Here is a 26,141-nt window from a genome sequence, read left to right on the forward strand (position 1 = left end):
AGCTGGATGTACCCTCGTGTCACATGTACTATCGGTGAGTTAAATTTCATTAATGTGTTGTGAACTGTTATAACCAGCTATAGCTATAAAGTAGTTACCATGGCTGCTAACTCTGTGTTATGGTTTATAAGGTTTATGCAGTTGTCACCGCAAATGCTGTCGACTCTGTGTTTGCTCTCGTGCTTGAGTGCTCATTGTGTTGTGTCTGCCCTATTCAGTGCAGCCTTTGTGTTCATTGCATGGAGATATGCAAATTTTGTTAGGGTTGGCGCAGATGTTTCATTGGTCTAGTTCCACCTATCAGATGCGAGTACTATTAGCGATGCAGCTATTGACTAGAACAATCTTTCTTATGTGTGGGTGTGATTGACCCCGTTCAGGGCTTATCTTCACTGGTCTCACGGTGGGATTTAATACAGTTCCCATATACGTCATAGCTGACGTAATGTTGAGTTACCGCCTTGAAATGGAACGCCTCTGGTTACTATCGTAAGACATTACGTTAGCCGCCATGGTTGCTGTTTGATCAGCTGTGCTAGCATTCAGTCGTGATTGTCGCGCCCATGCGTTTTATACTGCCCGCTGACCTGTCAATATTTGCATGCTTCGTGTCAATTTGCCAGCTGTCCCAGCTGGCATTAGCCCATAAGATTTCAGAGAAAGTGGAGAAGGGAGGTGTTCCCATATACGTCATAGCTGACGTAAAGTCTCGTTCCCACCTCTCAGGGAACTGAGGTTAAGATAGTAACCGGAGGTGTTTTATTTTGTGTTTTGGTTTTGTTTGTGCGCGACAGTCGTCCGCTAGGGGCTGTTGCACTGTTTTGTGTTTATTTAGAAATTAAAGTTTAAATTGAATGTTAGCCGATTCCCGCCTCCTTCTTCCTGTGACTATGAAGATTATTATATTGTGACCTTAAAATGACAGTCAGTGGGGGGCGATTGTTGTTTGAACCCCAAAAGTTCTTCACAATTTATTCTACAGAAGAAAGAGCCAGTTTGTAACAATATGAGGGTGATGACAGAGTAAATAATGAAAGTATTCTCATTTTTGGGGTGGACTATACCTTTAAGAGCAGTGATTAATATGAATCACTTTTCTCATTTGTATGTTAAGTTCATAGGCAGGTGTTTCAGATACATTTTTTTTTTAATATTATGCATTGGTTCATTACCTCTGAAAATCATCAGACATCCTGACCAAGACAGAGATGTGGAATTAGGTGATTTATGGCCTTAATACCCACACTTGTGGTTTGGCCACCTGAGAGTTAAAGCATGTCCCAGTATTAAAAGTGCAGTGCTTTTAAATCCACACTGTCTTGAATACCGCTTCAGAGGGGTATTCAAGGATAAGCATATCCCATAGTGCATCATGTTGTTTGCAGAGCTCTCACAAGATGTTTTCCAGTGCAAGTTAAACATTTATAATAATTCAACAAGCTACTGCAAACATTTTGTAAAATTGGTGATGAGGTTGTGTATTTTGCAACTGCTCTTTATCACTTAATTAGAAGCACCACAAGTTCTAACTTCTACTAACTGTCATCTGTTATATAGACTACAGAACAAACATTTAAAATGCAAAATAAAAAAATTAAATACTTGCATTTTAACAACACTGTAAATGTGTCCTATCAGGTAATAACAAGTTTTACACAAACTTGTGGTCTTCAAGCCCACTTGAACTGTGGGGCTAAAAACAGGAAATGTAATTGGGTATTTGGACAGGCCCAAAATCAGACTAACCTGATTTGTAATGTGTATTTTCTTTTCTGGTCGCCTAGTAGGTTAGGAGCTCTGTGTATTTTCCACAAGCAGTATGCGTGTCTCATGTCTTCAGTCTCACATTTAAAATCGAATGGTTTCTCAGGAGGAACTGAAAAAGGTTTAGCAGAAATGTATGTCTCTTACCAGAAATCTCCCATTATGCTTAGAAGAAAATGTTTATAATGGATTACTATTGCATGTACTATTGCATTGCATGTTACTTGTACTTTATATTTTAATTCAGTGGAAAAATCTTTCTTCTAAAAAAAAAATATATATATATATATATTTAAATATAATGAAGTTTAACTTCCAAAGATGCTGCATGACTATCATAGAGCTTTTTTCCCCCCCAACAACTGTTGAATGAAAAACATACTCTTCTTGCCTATAAGGGGACATTTAAATTGTGTGGACAATGGGACACTTATACTCACAGGTGACAAAGTTAATTGCCGTCACATCAATGTTGTTGTCGCAGTAGAAGTTGACACCAAATGAATTTGTGGCATTGATGTTTTCCACTTGAATGGCTTTGACCCTTGGGCTTATGTTGATGACTTTGTAGGGATTGTTGCCAAAGAACATAGAGGTGATGTGTGTCTCTTTGGGAAAAATGCAGCAGAACATCACCGTGGATCCCTCCCGAAGCACCTGGTTGTCTGGAAACATCTTGATTTCATTGTGGGCCAAGTTCATCACCCCTACATGAAAATCAGTTAATAAGAATAAATATCCAAGCACTCCATACAATCATCAACACCATGCTACTGTCATGTGGATGGTTTTCTGGGTGTTATTATATGATTGCAAAGGTTTTTTAAGCATGTTTTCTATGCTGTTGCTATGGTTTAACTGCTGAGGCTGGTTGACCAACATGCTCTCAGAAATGCACATTCATCAGTGACAGTTGAGAGGCACACAACAGGCGTGTATAAAGTCAGGACATCATGGATGAAAAGAAGTTCTATGAAGTGTTATATGTAAATGGTTCTCTTCTGCTTACCAAGGATACTTTATGTGCTCAAAAATACAGTTATATTGTGAAATAATATTACAATTTAAAACAACTGTTTTTGTTGTTTTTTGAGTATTAAAATATCATTTACTCCTGTGATGCAAAGCTGCATTTCCAGGATTATTTCTCCAGTCTTCAGTGTCACATGATTCTTCAGAAACCGTTGTAATATGCTGATTTGCTGCTTAAGAAACCTTTCTGATTATTATCAATGATGATAACTGTTGTGCTTCTTCATATTTGTGAAACCATAAAATATATGTTCAAATGTTTAGGGTATGTGAGTGTCTAATAGAAAGTAATACTTTTAGCAAATAAATTCATCAAAAGTGACAAAACATTTAGAATGTTAAAAATGATCCTATTTGAAATAAATGCTGTTCTTTTTCTATTCACCCAGGTCCAGAGCAACAACAACAACAAAAAATTCCACAAAATACTAAGATAATAAAAAGAACCATTATTAATAATTAAGCAGCAAATCTGTGAATCATGTGACACAGAAGAAAATTAATGAAAATTCAATTAGAATATACCGTTTTACTGTATTTTTTATAAGCTTGGGTGAGCATAAGACACTTTTAAAAATCATAATGTTTCCAAACTTTTGACAAGTTAAACTTTTGAACCCCACCATTTCATGGAGATCTACATTTTTGGAATGAACTTGAAATATCCTACCATAGATGGTTTTCCATGAACTCCAAGAGCTGGATGGTGAAGCACCGGAGATGAGTCTTACTCTAACAGAGTGATTGACACAGTTCAGCGGGAGCTGTGAGGTCCAGACCAGTGTGTGAACTGTTTCCAGTGATCCTCTGCTTACATTCAGCTGTGGACAGACTGTAAACAGTTAGAGCAAAAAAGCACAAAAATCATGCGATAATGTGATAGGAGCTTAGAAATGATGTGTTCAACGCACTCTGTCCACAATATCCATGTTTGTTGTGCGTCCAATTTGTATTTCATATGTTTGATTTCTTTGTTCTTCATTCTGATTCACCATCCACTTCACCTCCAGCCTCCACATGTCCAAAGCCTGGAGTTCAATGACGTCTGGCACAGTGACTGTGTCTGTGGATAAAGTATTTTAAAGTGTTGTGAAGCTGTACACTAAGAGAGATGCAGTTAGTAATACATATACATTTAAGAAAAAAATTATACTGTAAAGTAAGACCAATTAATTTTGAGTTGAGGCCAAACTTATCCTGATTTATATCTGACCTGAAGAAGAATTCCAGCCTTTAACATTTTCGAACAGGATGAAAACTTTAAGCATCAGTGTCCAGTAGAGAACCATTTTGGTAGATGTAAACTCTCTCAGCATCTGCTCTGAGGTTTTGTCAGAATGTAGTAGGTGTTAATCTATGAACCGTTAAAGTTCTCCTCCTACTGCTGCCTTCCGGTTGAGGTTAAGGAAGCAATGCCTCCAGACTTCGATTTATTGCCTGTGAGTCATGAAGTTAAAGTGATGTACTTGCTTTGGTGTTATATATATGTGGTTTCTGAAATCACCGTGGAAGGTAATATAATGATGATAATAACCCATAAATGGCTATGTTGGTGGTTTGTTACATTTAATAATCATGAAGTTTAAGAGAAATATGCATTCTTTATATTAGCACAGAGTCCCATCTATAGGCCATTGATGGAAATGCTTCAAAAGCAAACTTTCTGAAAGCAAACTTGAAACACCAGACTTTTGACACCAGAAAATGATCTTTCCTCAGTATAATCAAATCATAATCAAAACACAATCAATGAACGCACTCTTCAGTCAAAACAGCTCTTTAGATCGAAATCAATCTCTAAATTCTCAGAATGTTTATTTCAAGATTTTGTTACGTTGTTAATGTTTACATTAAATGTAATTACTATTTAATATTTTGATTCTTTTCGTTTAGTGTGCATTTATCATGTATGCAATTATCTTTAAAATATTTATACATTTTTTTACGTTTTATTTATTATACTTTTTGCATAATTACGAATTAATTTAATTAAATTTTCATTTAATTTTATGTTATTCAAAAAAAAAAAAAGTCCCTTCCTTTTATTTCACCTGCTACTTCACCTTATTTATTGTGGTTAGGACTAATAAATATTTGTGTGCCGTAAGTAAACACGCTGCGGTAATGCCATGCCAATATAGTTTTATTTACTGATTATGAATGGTTTAAATTAAAATCATGCGCATGCATTTTAGTGTTTGGCGTTGGCTCAGTAGTTCTTCACTCACGTCACGAAGCCGCCCACGTCCCCACCGTGGCCCGTCCCTTCTCCGGTCCCCTCCATCCAGAAGCCTTGTTGAAAAAATCCATAGAAAAAGAAGCGAGTGCAGCTGCATCACTACTGAAAGTGGGCAACGTGGGCGTGGCTTAGCGATCAAAAAGTTGATTCTGATTGGTCAGGAATATAGGGGGCTTAATAAGAATTCTCAAGTTTTACCTCATCGGTCTGTATTTCCAACTCAGTGGCTATAAATGTTTTCGGTATCATTATTCATGTATAAATTATTGTACACATTGCTGCTAAAGAATCAAGCGGATAACATTGTCACACGGTACCTGTTACTTTTCTCAGCGCTGGTCGAGGTGAACTAATCACTCGTGCTTGTGATTAGTGGGAACGGCGTTGTATATACTAATTTTACAAAGTTTATTCAGGCGAATTTCCAATAATGTGTCAGGTATTAAATCTACGTAATCAATAGATTCAAACGATTACATTCACTAGTATAAACATTTCTTTAATAAGACAAAAACATGCTGATATCTGAACGCGGAGGCTGCTGTCTTGAGCCGAAGGTCGCCGCCTGGAGGAAAGCTGGTTTTTGTCGCATAATGAACGGTTGGTTCATCGCTTCGATCCAATTCAGGAGCGATTCTGGGAATCCGGCTCGGTTCCCCTAGTTTAGACATCCGTCTGGAAGGCCATGTGATGCCATTAAACCAAACGCTGATTTAATGGATATAACCGGGTGATTTCGAAGACAAGGATACCAAAACATCCAGGTAACAGTTTGGGAATATGCTTGTTTTTTTAACGGCAGAAATGTTCCCTGTTTATCTGTACCGACTCGTGACGTTTGTGTTTTTGTTTTCTGAATATATCGAGCTATAATAGAAATACAGTTGACGTACCGAGATGTTTCGCAGTAAAACAATGTTAAGCTATTTATAAGATTAGCTGGAGTTAGATTTCGTGGTATTACGGGACAAGGCCATTCCGTACGAGGGATTTGAATTTCTCTGTTTACTAACTGTTCTAACCAAATGAAGTGAATTAAATGAAATTTATTTGTTTAAATTTGTTGTTTTTTTTGAATTCACATCACGTCCTCTATATTTTTCTACACTATATATGTTTAATATTTAGTAAAGGTATTTATATTTAAATAGCTATTTCATTGTTTTGTGTGTGTGTGTGTGTGTGTGTGTGTGTTCCTCTGCTGTTTTGGTAAGTGATTTGTGGTAAACTGTTGTGTGTGTATTTATCAGTTTATATTTTAATCCAGAATATCTTGTACTGTCCAAATTACCAAAACACATAATACCATTTTTAAATAAATGCTTAAATAAAAACGAAAAAAAAAATTGTATTTTCAAGCATTTCTATCAAATTATTTAAAATAGTTATCTTATATCATGGTGCATGGCAGTGCAATTGTGCTTATTTATTAATTAATGTAAAGTGAGACTCACTTTTGCTATATACCACTCCCATGAGATGATTTGATAGCATCGTTGTGAATGTTACAATGGAAAGTAAACAATTACAGGACAATTTCCACTAATGATACTCCTTTGACCATTGCTTATGTTGACTGTATGAATCAATGAGTAACTTATTACATCAATTTTGTACATGTGAGGTCCTTTGAACTGTTAGTAAACAGATCCCGCAGTCCGTAATTAGCAGAAGTGTGGTCTCGGCCTCGAGACCTAGATATTCTGTCATCGTTTATTTAGGAAGATTGAGATGTTAGGCAGAATGCTATCGACTGACCGCCTCAGTCACCATTTACTTGAACTTCTTGAAAGTTAATAGTGAATAGTGACCTAAACTGTCATTATGAAAATGAGTAAATGATGAAGGGATTTCATTTTCTGGTGGACTGTCCCTGTAGTGATATGATGTCGGAGATCGCAGTGTCCAAGGTATTTGAAGTCTCTGTGTCTCAATTAATTGAGTGGGTCTTTTTACAACCATTGTTCATTTTTTATTTTTTCATTTATTTTTTAAAGGTTTTCATATAATATTTATATTTTGCTATATTTCATATTTATTTAAATTAATAAAAACATTTTTTATATCGTTTTAATAAACAATACCAACAATTGCAACATTCTGCCTTTCTTTTAAGGTTTAAAGGTCTTCTGTTATCAGTGAGACGGGTTCAGTTGTGTAGTTCTGTGTGATTATGGGAGGAAGGAAGCCATTACAGCGCTCTGTTCTGGACAGATTGTCATTGTTCTCAGCATGTGTAAAAGTGCTGGGTGGGAAAGAAGGGCATTTGTTCATAGCTCACATAAAAATGCATATAAAAGATGATGCCACACAAGAATTCTGTCATAGTTTTCATGGATTACAAAGAAATGTTCTGAGCTCAGATTCTACAGTTCCTGTAAAATATAAAAAAACTGGCTGCAAATTCTTCTTCTTGTAGTTTTCCCACCAGCTTGAATGCAGACACACAGGTTATTTTAAATTTGTGGCTTTTTTGGTAGCACAACCAGTATTTATATTTAAATACTGATTTAGTGTGTTTAGTTTTATTTGTTGAAGGCTGTTTAGTCCCAGTGTTTAGTATAGTAAGTTAGGCCTATATACTGTTATAACTTTAATGTTTAATGTGCTTTTATTTTTGTCATTCCAGTTTTTATTTTAATTTTTAGTATTAGTTTTGTGCTTTAACTATCTTTAGTAATTTTCGTATATATTGTCCTGTTTACTTAAGCTAATTTCTGTTAGTTGCCAAGGCAACATTTCTAATTTTAATTTAGTTTAATTTGTTTTATCTTATATTTGTTTTATTTTATTTCTGTTGAAATGCAATCAATGCTAAACTACACAAAAATTAAAATTTGTGGAATTTACAACGTCGTCAGATGTAGAATGTTGAAGAACATATTTGTTCTGACCATTTAATTTGCTGCTTGTTTCGCTACCTTGTGCTCTTCACTGTTTTTGATTTTTTTGTATAGTTATTTTCTCCATAAATATCATCAATATACTAATAACGTTTTTGCATTGTTACTAATTACTTTTTGTAATGGTAGCTTGAATGTAGTTAAACTAAAAATTATGAGTAGTATATAGCTTGCATGTTTCACCGTGCTGTAACTGTCCAAAGACTTGATAAAACATTCCCATTGTGTACTGAAGTTTCACACTTCACGGAAAACCCTGACCATTTCTGCCAGTGCAAACACTGAATTCCAGCACTGAGCCGAGGTTTGGGCATGCATAGGCTTTTATATTTGGATGATTTGAGCGATATGATGACTCTAAAGGAACCTTTCAGACTGTAAACATGCGTTATATCTCAGATTAATTCCAGTCATGAGTTTATGTTGGTGATGCAAGGAAATGAGCTGGCAGTGAGCCTGGGATCTCTAGGTGAAGCAGTATTGTTTTCCAATCCTTGTTTCGGTAAAAAAAAAAAAAAAAATCAATATCTATTTTCCTGTTCTTTGCCCCCTGGCAGTTCCAGCTGGTGGAGTATTAAAGAGATCTGTCAGCAAGACCATTGTTAGCTCTCTGACAAAACCGCAAACAAGGTCTGCAAACACACACGTGATGGTCTGCTTTACCGTTAGGGGCATGGTTCCCTGACCTGATATAAGGTCAATATTGAGAATCATGTTCACAAAGGATATGTGTTATTTGAAAACATGCTTTTTTTATGGGAAACTAGTTGATGGGTTGCCTTAAAGGCATAGTTCACCCAAAAATAAATATTTATTGTTTATCTTTTTACCCCCAGGCCATCCAAGATGTAGGTGACTTTGTTTCTTCAGTAGAACACAAACTGAGATTTTTAAAACAAACCGTTGCAGTCTGTCAGTCATATATTGCAAGTGGATGGGAATCACGGCTAAAACATACACAAACAAATCCAAATTAAACCCTGCGGCTTGTGACGATACATTGATGTGCAAAGACACAAAACGATAGGTCTGTGAAACAAACTGAACAGTATTTATATCGTTTTTTAACTCTGATTCACACAATGGCTGAACTGTCTGAGTGCCTTCTCAAAACACTGCCTGCACATGAGGCATCTTCTTCTTCTTCTTATAAATGCATTACCACCACCTATCTCTCAAATTGACTATTGACACTATCTGCAATCTCAATTAGGAGTGTCAAAGGTCCACTTGAGAGATAGGTGGCAGTAATGCACTTATAAGGCTGCGATCTACTATAAAGCAAGAAGAAGAAGAAGCCTCACACGCAGGCTGTGTTTTGAGTAGGTGCTCATAGTTCAGGCATTATAGTGCATTTGCGGTAAAAAAAACCCCAATATAAATACTAGTAGTGTTGGGAAACCAAGGCTTTCTGAAGCTTTTGAGGCTTTCAAGAAATTGTGCAATATGGTATATTACGCCAAACTTTTAATACAATGCACATTAGCGACATCTGGTGGTCGGACTTGTTTTCTCCACCATATCTGACACATCATCATGGAGCAAAAGATGGTTTGAAAAGCATGTGACCAATTTATTACCCATTGTTTCTCTGTCTGTACTTGTACTGTGAACAATGACAATAAAGTTGACAGATGAATTAAGTGCATTTAAGTGCCATTCAGTTGGGGTTTTAAATAAAGCATTTTCTGAGATGCACATTGAACACATAAAACATTACTTTAATTTATCTTTTAATTATTGAAAATTTACTTAGCTTTTTGATAAACAAAGGGGATTTACTATAAAAAAAATAAAACATGGAAGAAATGTTGTGTGATTAAAACTTAAAAAAAAAAAGTTTTTAGTTTTAGTGGTAGGCATTCTGCTGAACAACAGTCTTTAACTGGACTTTTATTTTGACGGTTTGGCGTACCTTTACAGTTCTGTGTATGTGATGTGACGCTAGTTTTACTCAAATCAAACAGTCAAATGCTCATGAAGTGACTGTCAGAGCAGTTCTGGAGATGTTGTTCACGTTCTTATTTAGTGAGACAGCAGACGCTGAATTCACCGCGAGCTTAATGCGCGCTTACGTGTTTCATGAATGAAGAGGCGCTTCTGCGCCATTCATTAACAGAGACACGCAGAACATGCAGGATTCATATTTAAACAGACTATTCCGGCTTAATATTTACAGATATTCGTCCATATCGTGATTTGATGTAAGTGCAATGACCTATTTTTAATGAATTCATTCAAAATTTGGCAAATTCCTTCCCATTCCGCGTTAAACTGTAAATTCCGTTTTTATGACTGGATTCCGCGATTCCCTCCGCGTTTTCTGCATTGCGGAAATCATAGGGCCATAGTTGTGGTATGCCAGCTCTATCTTGCAATGGACACACGCCACGACGTTCTCTTTACGTTTGCCCATGCCTTCAAATCAAAACATTGCTGAATCCTTGCAGTATGCCATTTCGGACGCAGTGCTTGTGTCTCCTTCCGCTTTGTGGTTGACGTAAACGCGTTGTGTCACATAAAAAAAAAAATCATTGCCAAAGAACCTGACGTGAGATTTAAAATAGATTAAAAAAGGCTTCAAGGCAGAGGAATTTGCCTCGATAATTTTTTGTAATCGAGTTACTCGAGGAATAGCCCTAGAATAACATAACAGTTGTTGTTTTTTCGAGGCACGCTGTACATAACTTCTAGTCATTGACTACACGCGCCTCCTGCCACAGTTACACGGTCATTATGTGGGAAACACTGCAGATATATTAAGAATAAGTTAAACGCTAAAGTTATAGTTTGACCTCTTATTAACGTTCGCGCTCTTCCACTGATAAACATGGTATTAGCTTTGTGGCTAATCTAATATAGCAATGCATTAGCGGCTGTAAGTGATGTTACAGAATATTTAGAAGTGATAATGATAGGACCATTAGCTAGAACTACCACACCGTTTTTATATACAGTGTATGAACTAAATCATTTCACATGACGAACGACAGACTCACCGTCAAAACAGTACATCTCCTTGCGTGCCGACATCACAACTCGTGTCATGCATAGCTTGGTCAATGGATTCACATATTGATCAATCACATGGTGTTGTCATTTCGAGATAAGCACCTGCACAGTGTGTGATACAAAAGTGGTTTGAAAACTGCATCGAAGCATAGGAGCCCCGGTATCAATCATCCCATCACTAATAAATACTGTTCAGTTTCTTGCACAGACCGATTGTTTAGTCTCTTTACACATCAATGTATCGACACAAAGACCCAGGGTTTAATTGTTTGTGTATGTTTTTTTTTTTATATTTTAGCTGTGATACCTATCCACTTAAATTTTATAACTAACAGACGGCAACACTTTGAGTAAAAAAACAAAAAAAATTGTTTGTGTTCTACTGAAGAAACAAAGTCACCTACATCTTGGTGGATGCCCTGGGGGTAAGCAGATCATTTTTATTGACTGAACTATCCCTTAAATGAAGTTTTACAGTGTAAACTATTCATTTAGAGTGCCATAATTAAAAATACATAAGAAAATATCTAGTCAACCTTACTTATTGATTAGTCTGTTTTCCATACAAAAGATTTTTTGAATGAAGAAGAAGAAAATATATTTTTTTTGAAGAAGAAGAAGAAAACATGAGTGGTGCTTGCATGTGCAAACGATGATGTGTGATCTGGGTGGTTGCTTTCATAGTGTCCTGTAATAATCTGGTCTCTAGATATGCATTGGTCTGTTGTTTAGTTCAGTGCTGGATTGCTAACATTCTGAAGGTAAATACATTTCTTAGGGTAAGGGCTTTGCTTACATTTTTGCTCAAAGTTTGAGCAGAAGTGATGTTGTTTGCTAAGACCACTAAATATGTTTATTGGTTATGCTGACAGAATAGCCAAATGAATAGCCAAAATTTGCTATTGTTCTAAAAATATTTATTTTTTCTCCTCCTTTCTTGGTTTCTTTTTCTTGCATACAGTATTTTTTGTTCAGGGTACAGTTTACTGGAAAAGTGAAATGGCTTCAGTTTCAGTATGAGGTGGTGTTTGGGGATTCATTTACGGGAGGGACTGTGCTTGGAAGCTTGTTTAAACTTGCATTTGGCATCGGTACCCAAGACCAGATCTGTCATATGAGCTTCAGCTTCACCCTGTGCCTGTTTGTGATCCATTTAGCAAAAAAAAAAAAAAAAAAACCTTGGCAGGTGCAGATTGCTGAAGTTGTTAGGCTGGTAGTCAGTGGGCCTTGCTGAAAACTGTCCAGTATTAATGCGTAACTCCTCCACAACATCAGTGCTGCAGACATATATTTCCTCAAACATTTGCTGTATTGAAACCAGTAAGTAACTTCCTAGAAACCACATAGAAGTTTGCTAAAAGCCGCCCTGCCAACCACTATGTCTAGCATTCTTGCAAAAAAAAAACAAAAAAACCTTCTAGTTATTTAGTTTCTGCTTTCATGTGTTTTTCTTTTTACGACCTTGATTTGAAGTAGGAGTTGCAGCTTTGGGCTAATTTAATCTTTCATAGGAATGTAGGATGTATTCTGTATTCTGTATTTACGGCCTTGTGAATTCACTTTGGAATGTCCTGCGGCTGATTAGATGCTCATGATGCGAACAAACATTGTGCCTTATTTTCTTTCCCTTAGGCTTCTGTGTTATTTTGATGATCAGATAACGTAACGTGTCTACACACGAAAGGGTTTGTTCAATCAAATTTGCATTCCTAAATTCAATTCAATTGTACTTATTTTTATAGAACTTAATTCTTATTTAATTTAATGCTAAATTTGCATACTCATTTCTCCACATACTTGTTTTCTACTTTTTGTTTTGCTGTGTGTGATTCCGCCCTCTGATTATTTTTCCTATAGTATCTTGACATCCTGGGTTGCCAGTTGGTGAAAAACGCAGCATGTTCCTACCCTACCTCAAAAGTTTAGGCATCCATCTAAAAAGCTCTTGGACCATTGGTATATTAAAACAAAGATAAATCAACTCTTCAGTTTACTGTGTAAGGCTCATAGCCTTTCATTGTCAATTGCACTCGTTCCTGCTGCGTCTCCTCAATCTACAGTAGCAACCCGCATGCTGGAGCTGCTGTTCAAACAAAAGATAATCATGTACAGCACAAGTTATGAGAAGCGTTAGCCTACTGTATGTGAATGCTTGGCTAAAGAGATGCAACTTTAATCTGGATTTAATCTGGGAGTGTGTGTCTAAACCTTGAAGATTATCAGAAAGGCCATTCCAGAGTTTAGAAACCACATGCACAAATTCTCTGGAGATTTGTGATCTTAAAAAGTATGATTATAGCATAATAAAACCTGGTAGTTAATGCGGAACGTAATCAATGGTATCCAGTGTTGATGATAACATTGAGGAGATATGATCATTTTTTTCCTTGACCTGGTCTTGGCCAGATGTAGCTTGTTTAGGACAGCCATCTAGGTGTGCATTACAATAATCCAGCCTAGAGGTCATGCATTTATGAACTAGCTGTTCTGAATTAGAAACCGATTACATGTTTCATATCTTGGCAATGTTTCTAAGACTGAACACGGCTGTTTTTGTAACAGTTAAATTAACGATTTCCAAAAACCAAGCGGTTGAATAATAAACCACCCAGGTCTTTGACTGTAGTTGAAGAAATAACAGTACGTACTGTACTTCCAGTTGCAAATTGATTCCTAAGAGCTTCTGTGTACAGGTTTCTTGTCCTGTAATATCTCTGTCTTGTCCAAATTGTTTAAGTTAACAGAATGTGGGTATAAATGATTGGATGACAATGTAGAAATTTAATCTCGTTTTGATAAAATGTATAACTATATATTATCTGCATAACAATGTTTACTAATCCCTTGTTTTTTTAATAATATCTTTAAGAGGATGCTTGTTTGTTGGAAAAAAGGGTCTAAGACAGATCCTTGTGGCACTCCGCACTTTACTGGCATTAACTTGGATAATTCTCTGTTTAAATAAACAAAATTGTTGACGGTTAGACGGGTAGGATCTAAATCATCTTAATGCCTGACCGAGAATGACAGTATAATTTTACAGTCAGTCTAAGAGCATGTCATAATATAAATCTCAGTTAGTTGTTTTGTTTCTGATTTATGGTTGAAAAAACAGGCGAGGACTGGAAATTCTGGTTTTTCAGGCAATAATAGGATACCAGTGGTAGCGGTAAGTAAGGTGCAATAAGCAATTTGTGAGAAGCACTGTTGGTATTTTTTATTTACCTCAAATAATAAATAAATCAACAACTAAAAAGACAATTTCATAGGGGTGTTTAGAATCATGACGGGGAGGAGAGAGAGTTAGCAAGCAGGAGATTTGTATAAAGGCATTTGTAGAAAGAGAGACATTACTGAAGAGGGTAAGGTCAAGGAAAATAATTGTGGAAAAAAAATGGTTTACGATCAGGCAAGCAAGTCCTTGCGTGTCAAATTAACCAATTTCAGAAACGTCCTCAGCTCAAGTGTTAAATAATTAAAAAAAGAATATATATTTTTCTCTAAAGAAAACCGAACATAAATAATGATGAGTAATTCCAAGTATTAAATGTCATGGATCAGTATTTACTCAGTAATCAACTGGATTTGTAGTAGATGGGGTTGAAAATTACAATCTCACCTGATATTTAAAGACAAAAATGACTTTAGATGTATGGCAGCATACTTTTATTTTATTTTTTTAAATTGAAGTTGGGATATATTTTAGTAAATCTGTGTCTTTGTTGAATTATATGCCAATGGTGAGCGTTCAAAAATGGGAAAAGGCAAGTTTCTTTTTTTTTTTTTCTTCACAAAAGTTGTTTTGTTTTGGTATCCTTATTTTTAAGGTCCTATCCACCTATTGCCACTATAATCAATGCATGGTAAAACTGTTTGCACAACAAACTAGCGTGTTCATAATCAAGATAATATTGTAAAATAATATGGTCGACATACAAATTTGCAATAACAAGCAGCAATGTTTTGTACAGCTAAAAATAGCTAGACGTAGATGAAAGCAGAAGCCAGAACAATAAAATGTACATATGGCCTGCTCTTACGGGAAAACTAAGGTGATATTGAATTCTTAGGTATTAGCTCTAATTATTATTAGTTTTCAGAAACTGCTTACTGCACCTTTTAAGAAAAAACATTACATGACATTATATTACATAATGTAATATAGAAAATTTGGATGGGAAAATGTGTTAATGGTCCTAAAAACAGGCTTTGTTGTCTTTATGCAGTAATTTCCTGTTTATGTTTCTTTGGGTTTTGGAGTGAAATATGACCCCAGCATGATTTTGTCAGATACACGCTAAATGTTTGTTAACAAATAAGTTTCATCAGTATATGAAAATTCATTATCACAATTGCAAGCCGTTATTGATTTTTGTTTCCATATTATATTTAACTCTACTGAACACTGTTGTTCTAATTGTATTCTTTTATTTAGAACTTTAATCTGATGTTTTTCTGATTTGTTGTAGGTGTGAGTTGTGTTCTCCAGGTTTGGAGTATTCTGTTGTTTCTGTCAGCGGTTCTGGTTTGGTCAGTATGCAGCGCTGGGTGACTCTGGCTCTGTTGCTGAGCCTCGGGGTCAGACGCGCCCTCGGACAGAACGGTGAGTGTCATCAAGATTCATCAAGACGTTTTTGAGATTTCTGCTTAGGCACTCCAGGTTTAACTTGGATTATTAATCAAACATTTCGGAACTGGTTTTAACATCCACAATTAAATTTATTTATATATTTTATTCAATTCAAAAGTTTGGAGTTGGTGAGATTTTTTTTTTTTTTTTAAATAAGTGCAGTTTAAATAAAGTTTTTCTAATCCTATATTATGTTATTAGTGGAAAATTTCACTTTTGAATAGTATTGTATTTACTGAGAGGAGCTGTCTCTTCAAACCCCTTATTATTTGCTCTGAAACCTCAATATCACTTTGCATCATCTGGTCACCAGCAATCGCAGTGGATCGAATAATCACACATTTTACAACTGGTTTGATTCATTATAAGTATATGCCAGGATTTAACAAATAAAATGAGTCCTTTAGTCATGTCTCTTCTCCCTCCTTGTAATGTTACAGGTGTGGGTGAACTTCCTGTGCCTCGTGGTTTAACCCTAAATCCTGATTTGCCCGCGCAGACTCTTTCTTTGACATGGGAGAGTGACTCATCGCTTTTTGACCTTGAGATTTTCCACACCGAGCTCATGAATGTGGTGCTGAATGTAAGCGCTCTTCCTTCCCTTCATTTGTCATTTTAAGCTCTTAATCTGTGTTGTAGTTAGCTGGTGTTGAAAAATGTGTTTGGATGTGTGCCATAAAACACTGAACGCTGGGAATCCTTTCAGGAACATCCTATTACAAAACGTTTCCACCTTCAGTTAAGTAACAAGAGATTAAATGTAAATACTCTGGAACCAGTTTCTCCGCTCAATGTTTTCATGTCTCGTATGAGTCACCAACTGTGATTACAGAGCTCAGACATGCATGTTATCAAAGCAATAACACTCAGATCTAGCTTGTTTTGCAATTTTTTTGTTTGTTTTTCCATATTGCTAAATCTTTTTTCTTATTGGGATGATTTATTATTGCATCACAGCCCTTAAGGGAATTGTCAGGGTTAAATGGATCTCTGTCGACAGCATGTTGATTACCACAGAAACTCATGTCTGCTGGCTTTTTATTGTAATTGCATTACTGTTCCCTTTTAACCGAGGGACGAGCTGAAATGACTTCCTGTGGTAATCGACAACATGCCACAGACTCTTGATAGATCTAAGATGTATCTGCTGCAGAATATTCAGAAGTCACCATGAAATCAATATGTATTTGTTTACAATTCAGAAGTTCATGTTAATCCAAATCTTTAATTAAAAAGAAATACCTTGCTCCGACTTTTCATCTAGGCTGGCAGGAAAATAATGTGAACCAATAGCCCAAACCAAGCTGTTGAGTCATAGTTTTAAGCTTTTGTTGTAGGCAATGTAGACTTTTTAAAACAGATCTCCAATAGTTAACACAAACCGTTTCCGGCGATAATAGCTATTAAAAAAAAAAAAAAAAAGAAGCTTTAAGGGATATTTTGAGATGTTCTGTAGAGCAAATTAGACTTTAAGTCTTCACATCCTGGTCAAAAAGCCATCTCAGAAATGTAAAGGAGCAGATTGTCCACAATCCTCTGCAAACTCGCATTAAACTCCAAAGATTGCAAAAGTTGCAAAGTGCCTGTCCACTTTTTCAGCTGCCTATTTTTCCTACTTTTCTTCCCATAGGGATTTAAAAGTGTAAGCCATGAACCAAACCAACCAGCACACAACATTACAAACTTTGATTTGAATCAATAAAATATTTGAAAATTGGACCAAAAGACAAAGTACAAGTAGACCTACACTTGCCACTAAATATTGATATGGAAGTAAATTGGATTGGGAATGCTGACTTTAAGATGTTAAGAATCGATTCATCTGTTTGTATTTCAAAATGTAGAGCATGATGCTAGCAACACCAAAGCCATGAGTTCGAATTCCAGGGCATGCACAAATCATCTGCCAAATGCATTAATGTAAAATTTCCTTTTTCATTTGTAGGAGACCGTGGAAGTTAAAACCGATCCTTTAACAGGACTGCATAGTTGGACCTGGCACTCACCATTACCCTTGGAGTGCACTTCTCATTCTGTGCAGATCAGAGCACGAAACCAGCAGTCGCTCAGCCAGTGGAGCCCCCTTCAGACCATTCTGGGTACTAAAAACACTTCCGAATTGATGCTGGTCCTGAAACCTTTCTCAAAACCAGCCCACTAACAAACATAGCACTTTGTGGCCCTAGTTTTGGGAACTTATTTTAGCATCCAAAGCATGTCTTTATCCATCTGTTATGACTGTAAGAAGTTATTTAAATTTATACCATGAGATTTATTTGTCAATTAATTCATAAATGTGGTATTTAAAACCTTTTACTTCACACCGACTGGGAAACTAAAGTTGCTGGAGTAGCTGTGCAGTGTGACAAAATAGGAGCTTGCCTTTAAATGCAGACACATCCGTTGATTATAATGGCAGTGATCTAATTTTGTACCATATAGTTTTCTTTTTACAGTTGGAGTTCTTGTTTTAAAAACTATACTTGGGAAGGACATAATCTGTTTCTTCGGATGCACTAGAAAACACTTCCTTTCTAAAGAAAAATTAAAGTCGTGTGCCAAACTTATGAAATCTCATGCTTTTGTCTCTAGGGTCGGATATTCCTGAGAAGTCGGATTCTTACATGTTTCCCCAAGATAAAGTGGTTCCTGTGGGCAGTAACACGACCTTCTGCTGCATTGTTAAGGAGAAGGTCGATTTTAAAGAAATGAAGTACGGGCGTCAGGAGATGACCGCCACACGACTGAGCAGAAGAACGTATGCCATCACAGTAACCAACCAGCCAGCATCTGGCAACACGGGCACCAACGTGATCTGCTGTTCCCAAAGCTCCACCCTCACAGGAGCTGTGGTGTTTGTAGGCTGTGAGTTTCATTCTAATATATACAATACTATAATAAAGACTTTTATCTCATATTGTATATCATAAATATATTTCAGAAAATGTATGTCATACATTATCATTAAATCATACATCATAGTTAATTTATATACACTACCATTCAAAAGTATATGGTTGGTAAGATTTTTAAAAATCTTTTTAAGATGTTTGCCAAGGCCGTGTTTATTTGATCAAAAAAAGCGTAATTTATTCCTGTGATGCATAACTGAATTTTCAGCATCATTACTCCAGTCTTTATTGTCACATGATCCTACAGAAATAACTTTTAAAGATGGCAATTTAGTTAACAAAAAATTCTGTGCTATAAAAGTTGAAAACAGTTGCTGCTTAAAATGTACAAAATATTTGCTTAATTTTTTCAGGATTCTTTGATTAAATAAAAAGTTCAAAAGAATATTCAAACAGCATTTATTTGAAATAGAAACCATTTTAATATTACAAATGTGTGTGTGTGTGTATATATATATATATCTCCTGTTCGCATTTAATGAAAAAGGCTGTATGAATGAAAGTGGCTGTAGTTTTTCTACATGGTATTTATTTTCATAAGTGGTTTGCTAAAATATTCTGATATATGAGCTATATAAACACTGTGAAATGCACATACAGCTTCAGAAAGCAGGGAAATTTGAGTGTTCATTTTTAGCGTATTGACTGGCACTAGATGATGGCTGTGCAGTGTAATAGAGCGACTTGCATGTGGCTTTGTTGTTTGTAATTGCTGTAGATCCGCCGGGCGATGAGGGCTTGGTCTGCGAGACGCGGGACCTGGCATCCGCAGAATGTTCTTGGAAGAAAGGACGAGATACTCACTTGAGAATGAAGCGCAGCCGCACTAAATACACCCTTAATGGAAGGCAAGAAACACACTACACAAGAACCACTGACCGCACACGCTATCCCATCTGGCTCTTGGTACCATAATGTCCTCAGTACATAAAAAGATCCCCAAACAGCAAACCACATTAAATGAGATGGAAAAGGATCTTTGTGTAATGCAATGTATATTTTCACTGCTAATCCAAGAATTCCATTAATGTTCTAATAAAATTATTATACCATTTCTTCTGGTGAGATTACATCAATATCATTTTGTATGTATGTATGTTTTTTATATAAAATAGAAACAATTAAGATATTAACTATTGTGATTATGTATATGTTAATATTAGATATGTAATAATTATTTATTATTATAATTAATACTAATAAATGTACATACAGTACTGGCTAGATCATAAACTTGGAATTAATAAATCTGTTTTAAAAGAAGTTTCTTCTGCTCACAAAGGCTGCATTTATTTGATCAAAATACGCTAAAACAGTAATATTGTGAAATATTATTGCACTGTCATAAAACTATTTTCTGTTTGAATATATTTTGAAATGTAATTTATTCCTGTGATGCAAAGCAGAATTTGCACTTTTACTCCACATGTCACATGATCCTTCAGAATCATTTAAATGTGCTTGATTTGCTGCATATTGAAAACAGTTATGCCGCTTAACTTGTGTCATGTATATTTTTATTGCCAATCCAAGATGCCCATGAATGTTTTAATATAAATATCACACAATTTCTTGTCTGAATTAATGAAAGTCTAAATAATGAATGTGATTTTATAAAGTATATTTGTATCCACAGGGACTGTTTGGAGGCTAATGAAAGGAAGGGATCGTGGTGTAGCTCGAAGGTCTGGGAGGAGAGCTGGACTCTGGTGGCTCGAAATCCTCTTGGAAGCGTCCAGCTCACTGACTCAGCCCAACTCACTGACCGCGGTACCGCATTTTCAATACATGCTCTGTTTCAATAAGTATATTTACATTATAAATAGAGTCAGAGCGAGTGTCTTAATATTCTCCTGACTGAGAACTCTTGTGATGGTTGCTGTCTCTCTTCCAGTACATCTGCTGGCTCCAGTGAATGTGACAGCAGTTGAAGTCAAGGCCTGGAGTGCCACACTGCAGTGGAGCTGGTCTGTGGAGGCGTATAAAAAGCTGGAGATGGTCTGCCAGCTGCAAATCTTAGACCAGGAACATAACAGCACAGTAAGTTCACTGCTCAGCTTTCAGCTCCCAGAACCCTGTTTGTTTTTGGTGTGGTCTTGGAGTTAGAGGGATAGTTCACCCAAAAATGAAACTTCTAACATCATTTGCTGACATTTACTATAAAAAAAAACATGAAAAAAACTGCTTAAGTGATCATGACAAATCAAAAAAATAAAATAAAAATGCATGACTCTCAAGAAGTTCAATAAAAGCACCATGAAAGTTGACTAAAGCAATACAAAAGCTTTGTAAATTGTATTCAGTCACTGAAAATGTTTCCTTCTGTCCCAGTAATGCACATGTATTTGTATAATAATGATTTAAATTTAAAGTTTGTTACTCACTACATTCATCAATAACCAACTGCATGTAAGAAGACTAATATGTAAAAAGTAGCTACTGATTTGTAATGTGTATATCTCTCTCTCTGTCTGTGTCTGTAGCATAACTACAGTGGTGCAGGATTATCTTCTGCGGTTCTGGAGGGTTTGTGGCCAGATGTGGACTACACTGTGACAGTGCGCTGCGGCTCGAAGCACAGTTTCTGGAAGTGGGGGAACGAGAGCGCCGCCTACAGGATCCACACTAAAATGGACCGTGAGTGTTGAAATAACTTGCAGAAAATTAAACAATAAATCTAAATTAGTCGATCTACTTTGTCTGTTACTTCTCCACATACGACATCTCAGATATTTACAGCTGTATTAAAACTGTGGCCTAGTGGTCAGTGCAAATACTCCAATACACTAAGCTCATGTCATTCATAGCTTGCTTTTCTACATCATTTCCTCTTATTTCTTATGTTTATTATATATTAACTTTATATAGATCTATAACCGAGTTTATTTTCAGGTCCTGATGCTCCTGATGTCTGGATCTGGATGGACAGCAGTAACACAGGACGAGTTTTTTGGAAAGTAAGAGCTGCTTTACGTTTGCCATCATCTAGGATATGAAATGTGACTGAACCCATAAAATTGAATAATATGTTATTCTTATAAATAAGCTTGGTGCCATGTGCCTCTTTTCATTCAGCCTCTGTCCGTGAGAAAAAGTCACGGTGCATTAGTCGCCTACGAGATTTCTCAGAGCTCAGCCGAGGAGGCACCGGTTTCTCTTCCTCCTTGGAACTTCAGCTATCCCATCATCCTTAACAACAGCAGTGACATCACCGTTGCCGTGGCAGCGCGAAACCCAGCTGGTCTCTCTGAGCTTTCCACTGGGAGCACCCCAGCATACAGAGCAGGTACAGGGAGCCATCTCATTCTTCAGCTGCTTTTGTTTTGTGCATCCTATTGATGTTTTTCTATACATTTTATTATATAAAGTAAAAAATTTTTATATACTTTATATAAATATATTTAGATGCTAATATACTTATAACCAGTTTTAATCTATTTATTATACTTATACACACATGTGCAGTGTGTCTGTATATATGTATTTGTGTTATTTGTTGTTGTTGTTTTTATTTTATTATTATTAATAATAATAATAATTAAAAAAATCACACACACCTATTATAAATTAATATATTTAAATGTATTTTTATATAAATATTTGTAAGCAGTAATAATATAATAAAGTAATTTTTATATATTGCATGTATTTTGTTCTTTTATAATATAAAACAATTAAAAAGTACAGTTTTTAATTATGTGTTAATAATAATATTATTAAAAGCATAATTAATAATAATAATTATATTATTATTATTAAGAACCCATTTATTTAAAAAAGAAATGGGGTTAGAGTAAATACATTTTAAAAATGTAAAATAAATGTTTAGTACATTTGGCATTAAAAAAGGTAACATGGTTGTTTTGACATTAACTCCCGGGTTTTACAGACAAGGCTTAAGCCTAGTCCTAGACTAAAATGCAAGTCTGTTGTTTCAAATGAAAGAACTTGTACTGACTGATCTTAAAATATATCAGTGCCTTTGTTTTGTCTCAAGATGCACACCAATAATGTTTTTTTCTAAGGCATGTTTATAAAAATTACTTAAATCTCCTAATTGAACTATGGCCGAATCCTGGTTTAGGCTAAGCTCTGTCTATGAAACTAGGCCTAAAACGGTTTGACTTTATCCTGTGTGTTTTCTGACTGGTCAGAATTGTCACATGCTTAGGTTTACTTGAACTGTATTTCACAGTTTATCAGTAGATAAATGGAGAAAAGAATTCTTAATGGCTATTTTATGTGTAAATTGAATTTAAATAAATAAATTAAACTAAATAACTGTTAAGTTACTCAAATTATTTGTTATTAAAGTAATTTTTTAGTGGAACTTTAGCTCTAATTGCTTTATATCACAGTTTACTGTTTCAATGCATTGATAGCTGTAATAAACAACAAGGCAGCTAATTCAGACCAGTGTTGAGCTCCATGTGTTCTCTGTGCTCTCCTTTCCTGTAGATTCCCAGCTGTCTGAGTCTGAGCTGCTCGGCACAAATGGATCATTTGTCCTCTCCTGGCAGCCTCATGTCAATGCGAGCAGCGGGTACGCTGTGGAGTGGGTCCCGACCGGCTGCAGTGGACTCTGTACCGTTGACTGGAAGAAAGTTCCAGAATCAGACAGCAGCTTCACAGTGAACTCAGGTGAGGCTTTTCAATTCCTACACAGTGTACAGTCTTAATACAGTGATTCTTCAAAGTACTTGAACACTTACTTAATAATACCTGAATGGCATTGCATAGATAAAAATAAAAAAATACTTAAACATTTGCACTCAAATGCTGCAGGATCTTAGGATTGGAAACCTATTTCTTCACACTTTGATTACACCATGACTGCATGTATTCTCAGTGCACTTAGCTGATTATTAGTTTCTGCTGATTTCAGACTCTCTGGTGGCAGGAGTGAGGTACACCGTATCCGTGTACTCTCTCTCGACCAGCGCTCCTACGCTTCTGCAGAGATGGCAGGGATACTCACAGGAGATGAGTAAGAGAAGCATTGCTGTTCACCGCTCATAAAGCACTTTCACACATACAGTAGGGCCTTTACTGTGAATTCCACAGCATTGCTCTGTTTACAGGTCACTCGTCAACATTACTAAAATATTAGCAAACCATTAATCTTGTTGCAGTGGCAACTGAATGGTAGCTCTCTGTAAAACACAAACATTGCTTATGTGAATATTGTATTCATGTATTTACTGGAAAAGTTAATCCAGCAATTTAATAATAATAATAAAATATATATATATCCATGGGCCAGTTGCATAAAAGCTTTAGACCAGTCTTACAAGTTAGTCATCAAATAATGATATTTTTAATTCAGTTGCATTAAAGAGTAGATTAGTTGAATTCAAAAATAAGACTGATTACTCTTAAAATAACTTCTAGTTATTAAGACACTTTCTTAACATCCTGTTGAGGCAAAGTTTATACATCTGTCCCCAGATGTGTGATTGTTTGTAGGGCTGCACGACTTGAAACAAATAGGTTGTAATTATATAGCAATATAATGACTATAGCAATAACAATAATAATTATTATCATTACTCTTATTACTAAGAACATTGAAATAAGAAATATCACCAATGGGGACACAATGAATAAAACAAACCCTACCTTTATATCCACAGGATGGATGGAAAAGGGGACAGCATTATTATTATTATTACTACTACTATACTAGTTACTAAATCTGCTACTATTAAATATTAAACAAACAAGAAAATATGAATATTTAGATATTAATAGCTAAGGAATAGGAGACATTTAATTTTAGATAGCATATTATTTAAACTTGAATTGAATTGAATAGTCAAATTAGTTTCTACCCTGAGCATGCTCATATTTATACAGCATCTGCAATGATTATTTTGTCAACTTTTAGGAGTACACTCACATATCAATGACTTCAAGGCTGGCAGACATGGATTTAAATTTTTGATGATGTCAGAGGATATAAATGACTGCTAGATTTGGACTGTTTTCTTCTGTAGTTCCTTCACAGCCGGTCAGCGATCTGTTACCCAATCAGGCTGGTTCTGATGTGCTGCTGTCTTGGAAAGCCACCGCGATGGAACACCAGAGAGGCTTCATACGCGGATACACCATCTACCTGGCAAATGCTGCACATCTGGATCTCATCGGTAAGCACTTTCACACATGTATAAAAAAAAATTGTAATTATGTAAATCTTATAGTTTAGATATTGTAATAATTGTGTTGTTGTGTTTCTAGATAATATCTCTGACCCCGAAGTGCAGTCGTACAGGGTGAAGGGTTTGTCTCTGAGCTCTTATAAGTTCGTAGTGAAGGCCTACACCTCAGCTGGGGAGGACGCAGGGGCCACTGTGGCCATTAAAATGGAGATGAACAGTAAGAAATTATGAAATTCCTTCAAATATTGTGTCATTGTTCTGTAGCTGATAAGATATCAAAGTCAACACTCATTAATATAGAACAACTAACTTTGTCGTTTAGATTTGATTGTTTTGGTATTGCAGATTATACAGTTCTCCTAAACTCCTGCTTTTCTGTTTTCTTCCAGCTGCTGACATGTTGTTGGTTGGCATTCTTGTGCCGTTGGGAATCATGTTCTGCTGTCTCATCCTCATCAGCATTTTCTGCTACAAGAAGAGAGAGTGGTAGGACTTTATTAATGTGCTTTAAAAGCATTTCCATTAAGTTAAATACTTTCCAAAACCCACTAAATCAAATCAATTCAACCTAAATGGCTTACAGTATGAGCTACAACAACAGACTATTGTTTCAGTCTTACTGATCACAAGTCAATGTTATTTTAGCAAAATATACTGATTATTATAATTTGAATTAGTTTCTAATATGATATTGTCCATTTTAATGTTTAGTAATTTTGTTGCATTTTTTTTCCTCATGTTTAGTTGTTTTAGTTTTTTAAATTCGTCCATTTTAATTTCAGTTTTAGTAATTTTAATAAAATTGTATTGCCTTGGCAACTAACTGAAATAAAATAAGTTTTAAGTTTTTAGCTTTTGTTGCTACAAGAAGAGAGACTGTTGTGCTTTAATAGCATTTCCATCAAGTTAAATAATTTTTTAGAAATCCACTAAATCAAGTTATTTTTGACCAAAATGGCTTGATAGTATGTGTGCTACAATTGTGTTCTCCCATCAGTGTTAACTAGATCTAGTGTTTATTAAAATGTACGTTTTTATTTTTGTTTTTTTTTTGTTTTTGAGTTAGTTTTTTTGTCTATTTAGATTAAATTAATTTTATTTCAGTTTTAGTTTGATCAATTTCAGTACTTCAGTTTAAACTGAAAGAAAATTAGATTGAAATTTAAATAAAACTGATTTTTTAAATATATTTTTTATTTTATGTTTATTTCAATTAAAGTAAATGTTTAAACATTTAGTTTTTCAGCTTTAGTTATCAGCTTTTTAGTTATACAACACACACAATGTAGCAACATTGCTGTAAATCAGTTGCCTTTATGGTTTTCTGTCATTCCAGGGTAAAGAAAGCTTTCTATCCTGAAATCCCTGGACCTAAAGTACCCGGAGACTGGTCCTCCCCACAGGTAAAACCTTTCTTTATTAGTGTTTGCTAAGACAGGAGTCACTTTTACTATTTCTGAAAACTTAATTCTGCTAACACAAATGATTCCT

General features: G+C 35.5%; 2 protein-coding genes across 3 annotated transcripts in view; one reads left to right on the plus strand and one right to left on the minus strand.

Annotated features, from left to right (window-relative positions):
- Positions 1-10,954, minus strand: part of LOC113067979 (leukemia inhibitory factor receptor-like) — a 25,740-nt gene extending 14,786 nt beyond the window's left edge. The window contains exons 1-5 of one of the 2 annotated variants that reach the window (XM_026240494.1): positions 10,938-10,954; positions 3,708-3,859; positions 3,467-3,617; positions 2,205-2,471; positions 1,747-1,876 (exon numbers count right to left, since the gene is read on the minus strand). In XM_026240494.1, the coding sequence (XP_026096279.1) occupies positions 1,747-1,876; positions 2,205-2,471; positions 3,467-3,617; positions 3,708-3,859; positions 10,938-10,953 (716 nt within the window). In that variant the 5' untranslated portion in view covers position 10,954. Of the gene's footprint in view, positions 1-1,746; positions 1,877-2,204; positions 2,472-3,466; positions 3,618-3,707; positions 3,860-4,009; positions 4,149-10,937 lie in introns of those variants that run through there. The other variant, XM_026240492.1, reaches the window with a different exon arrangement.
- LOC113067978 (leukemia inhibitory factor receptor-like) overlaps positions 5,628-26,141 on the plus strand; it is a 24,239-nt gene continuing 3,725 nt past the window's right edge. The window contains exons 1-17 of the mRNA XM_026240491.1: positions 5,628-5,799; positions 15,420-15,553; positions 16,021-16,163; positions 17,526-17,679; positions 18,173-18,445; positions 19,211-19,340; positions 20,129-20,262; positions 20,387-20,532; positions 20,976-21,129; positions 21,385-21,449; positions 21,568-21,778; positions 22,951-23,133; positions 23,378-23,479; positions 24,489-24,638; positions 24,730-24,867; positions 25,040-25,136; positions 25,987-26,053. Coding sequence (XP_026096276.1) covers positions 15,487-15,553; positions 16,021-16,163; positions 17,526-17,679; positions 18,173-18,445; positions 19,211-19,340; positions 20,129-20,262; positions 20,387-20,532; positions 20,976-21,129; positions 21,385-21,449; positions 21,568-21,778; positions 22,951-23,133; positions 23,378-23,479; positions 24,489-24,638; positions 24,730-24,867; positions 25,040-25,136; positions 25,987-26,053 — 2,214 coding nt within the window. The 5' untranslated portion in view covers positions 5,628-5,799; positions 15,420-15,486. The remainder of the gene's footprint in view (positions 5,800-15,419; positions 15,554-16,020; positions 16,164-17,525; positions 17,680-18,172; positions 18,446-19,210; positions 19,341-20,128; positions 20,263-20,386; positions 20,533-20,975; positions 21,130-21,384; positions 21,450-21,567; positions 21,779-22,950; positions 23,134-23,377; positions 23,480-24,488; positions 24,639-24,729; positions 24,868-25,039; positions 25,137-25,986; positions 26,054-26,141) is intronic.

Source organism: Carassius auratus, linkage group LG30F (genome assembly GCF_003368295.1).
Source record: "Carassius auratus strain Wakin linkage group LG30F, ASM336829v1, whole genome shotgun sequence".
Lineage (NCBI taxonomy): Eukaryota > Metazoa > Chordata > Actinopteri > Cypriniformes > Cyprinidae > Carassius > Carassius auratus.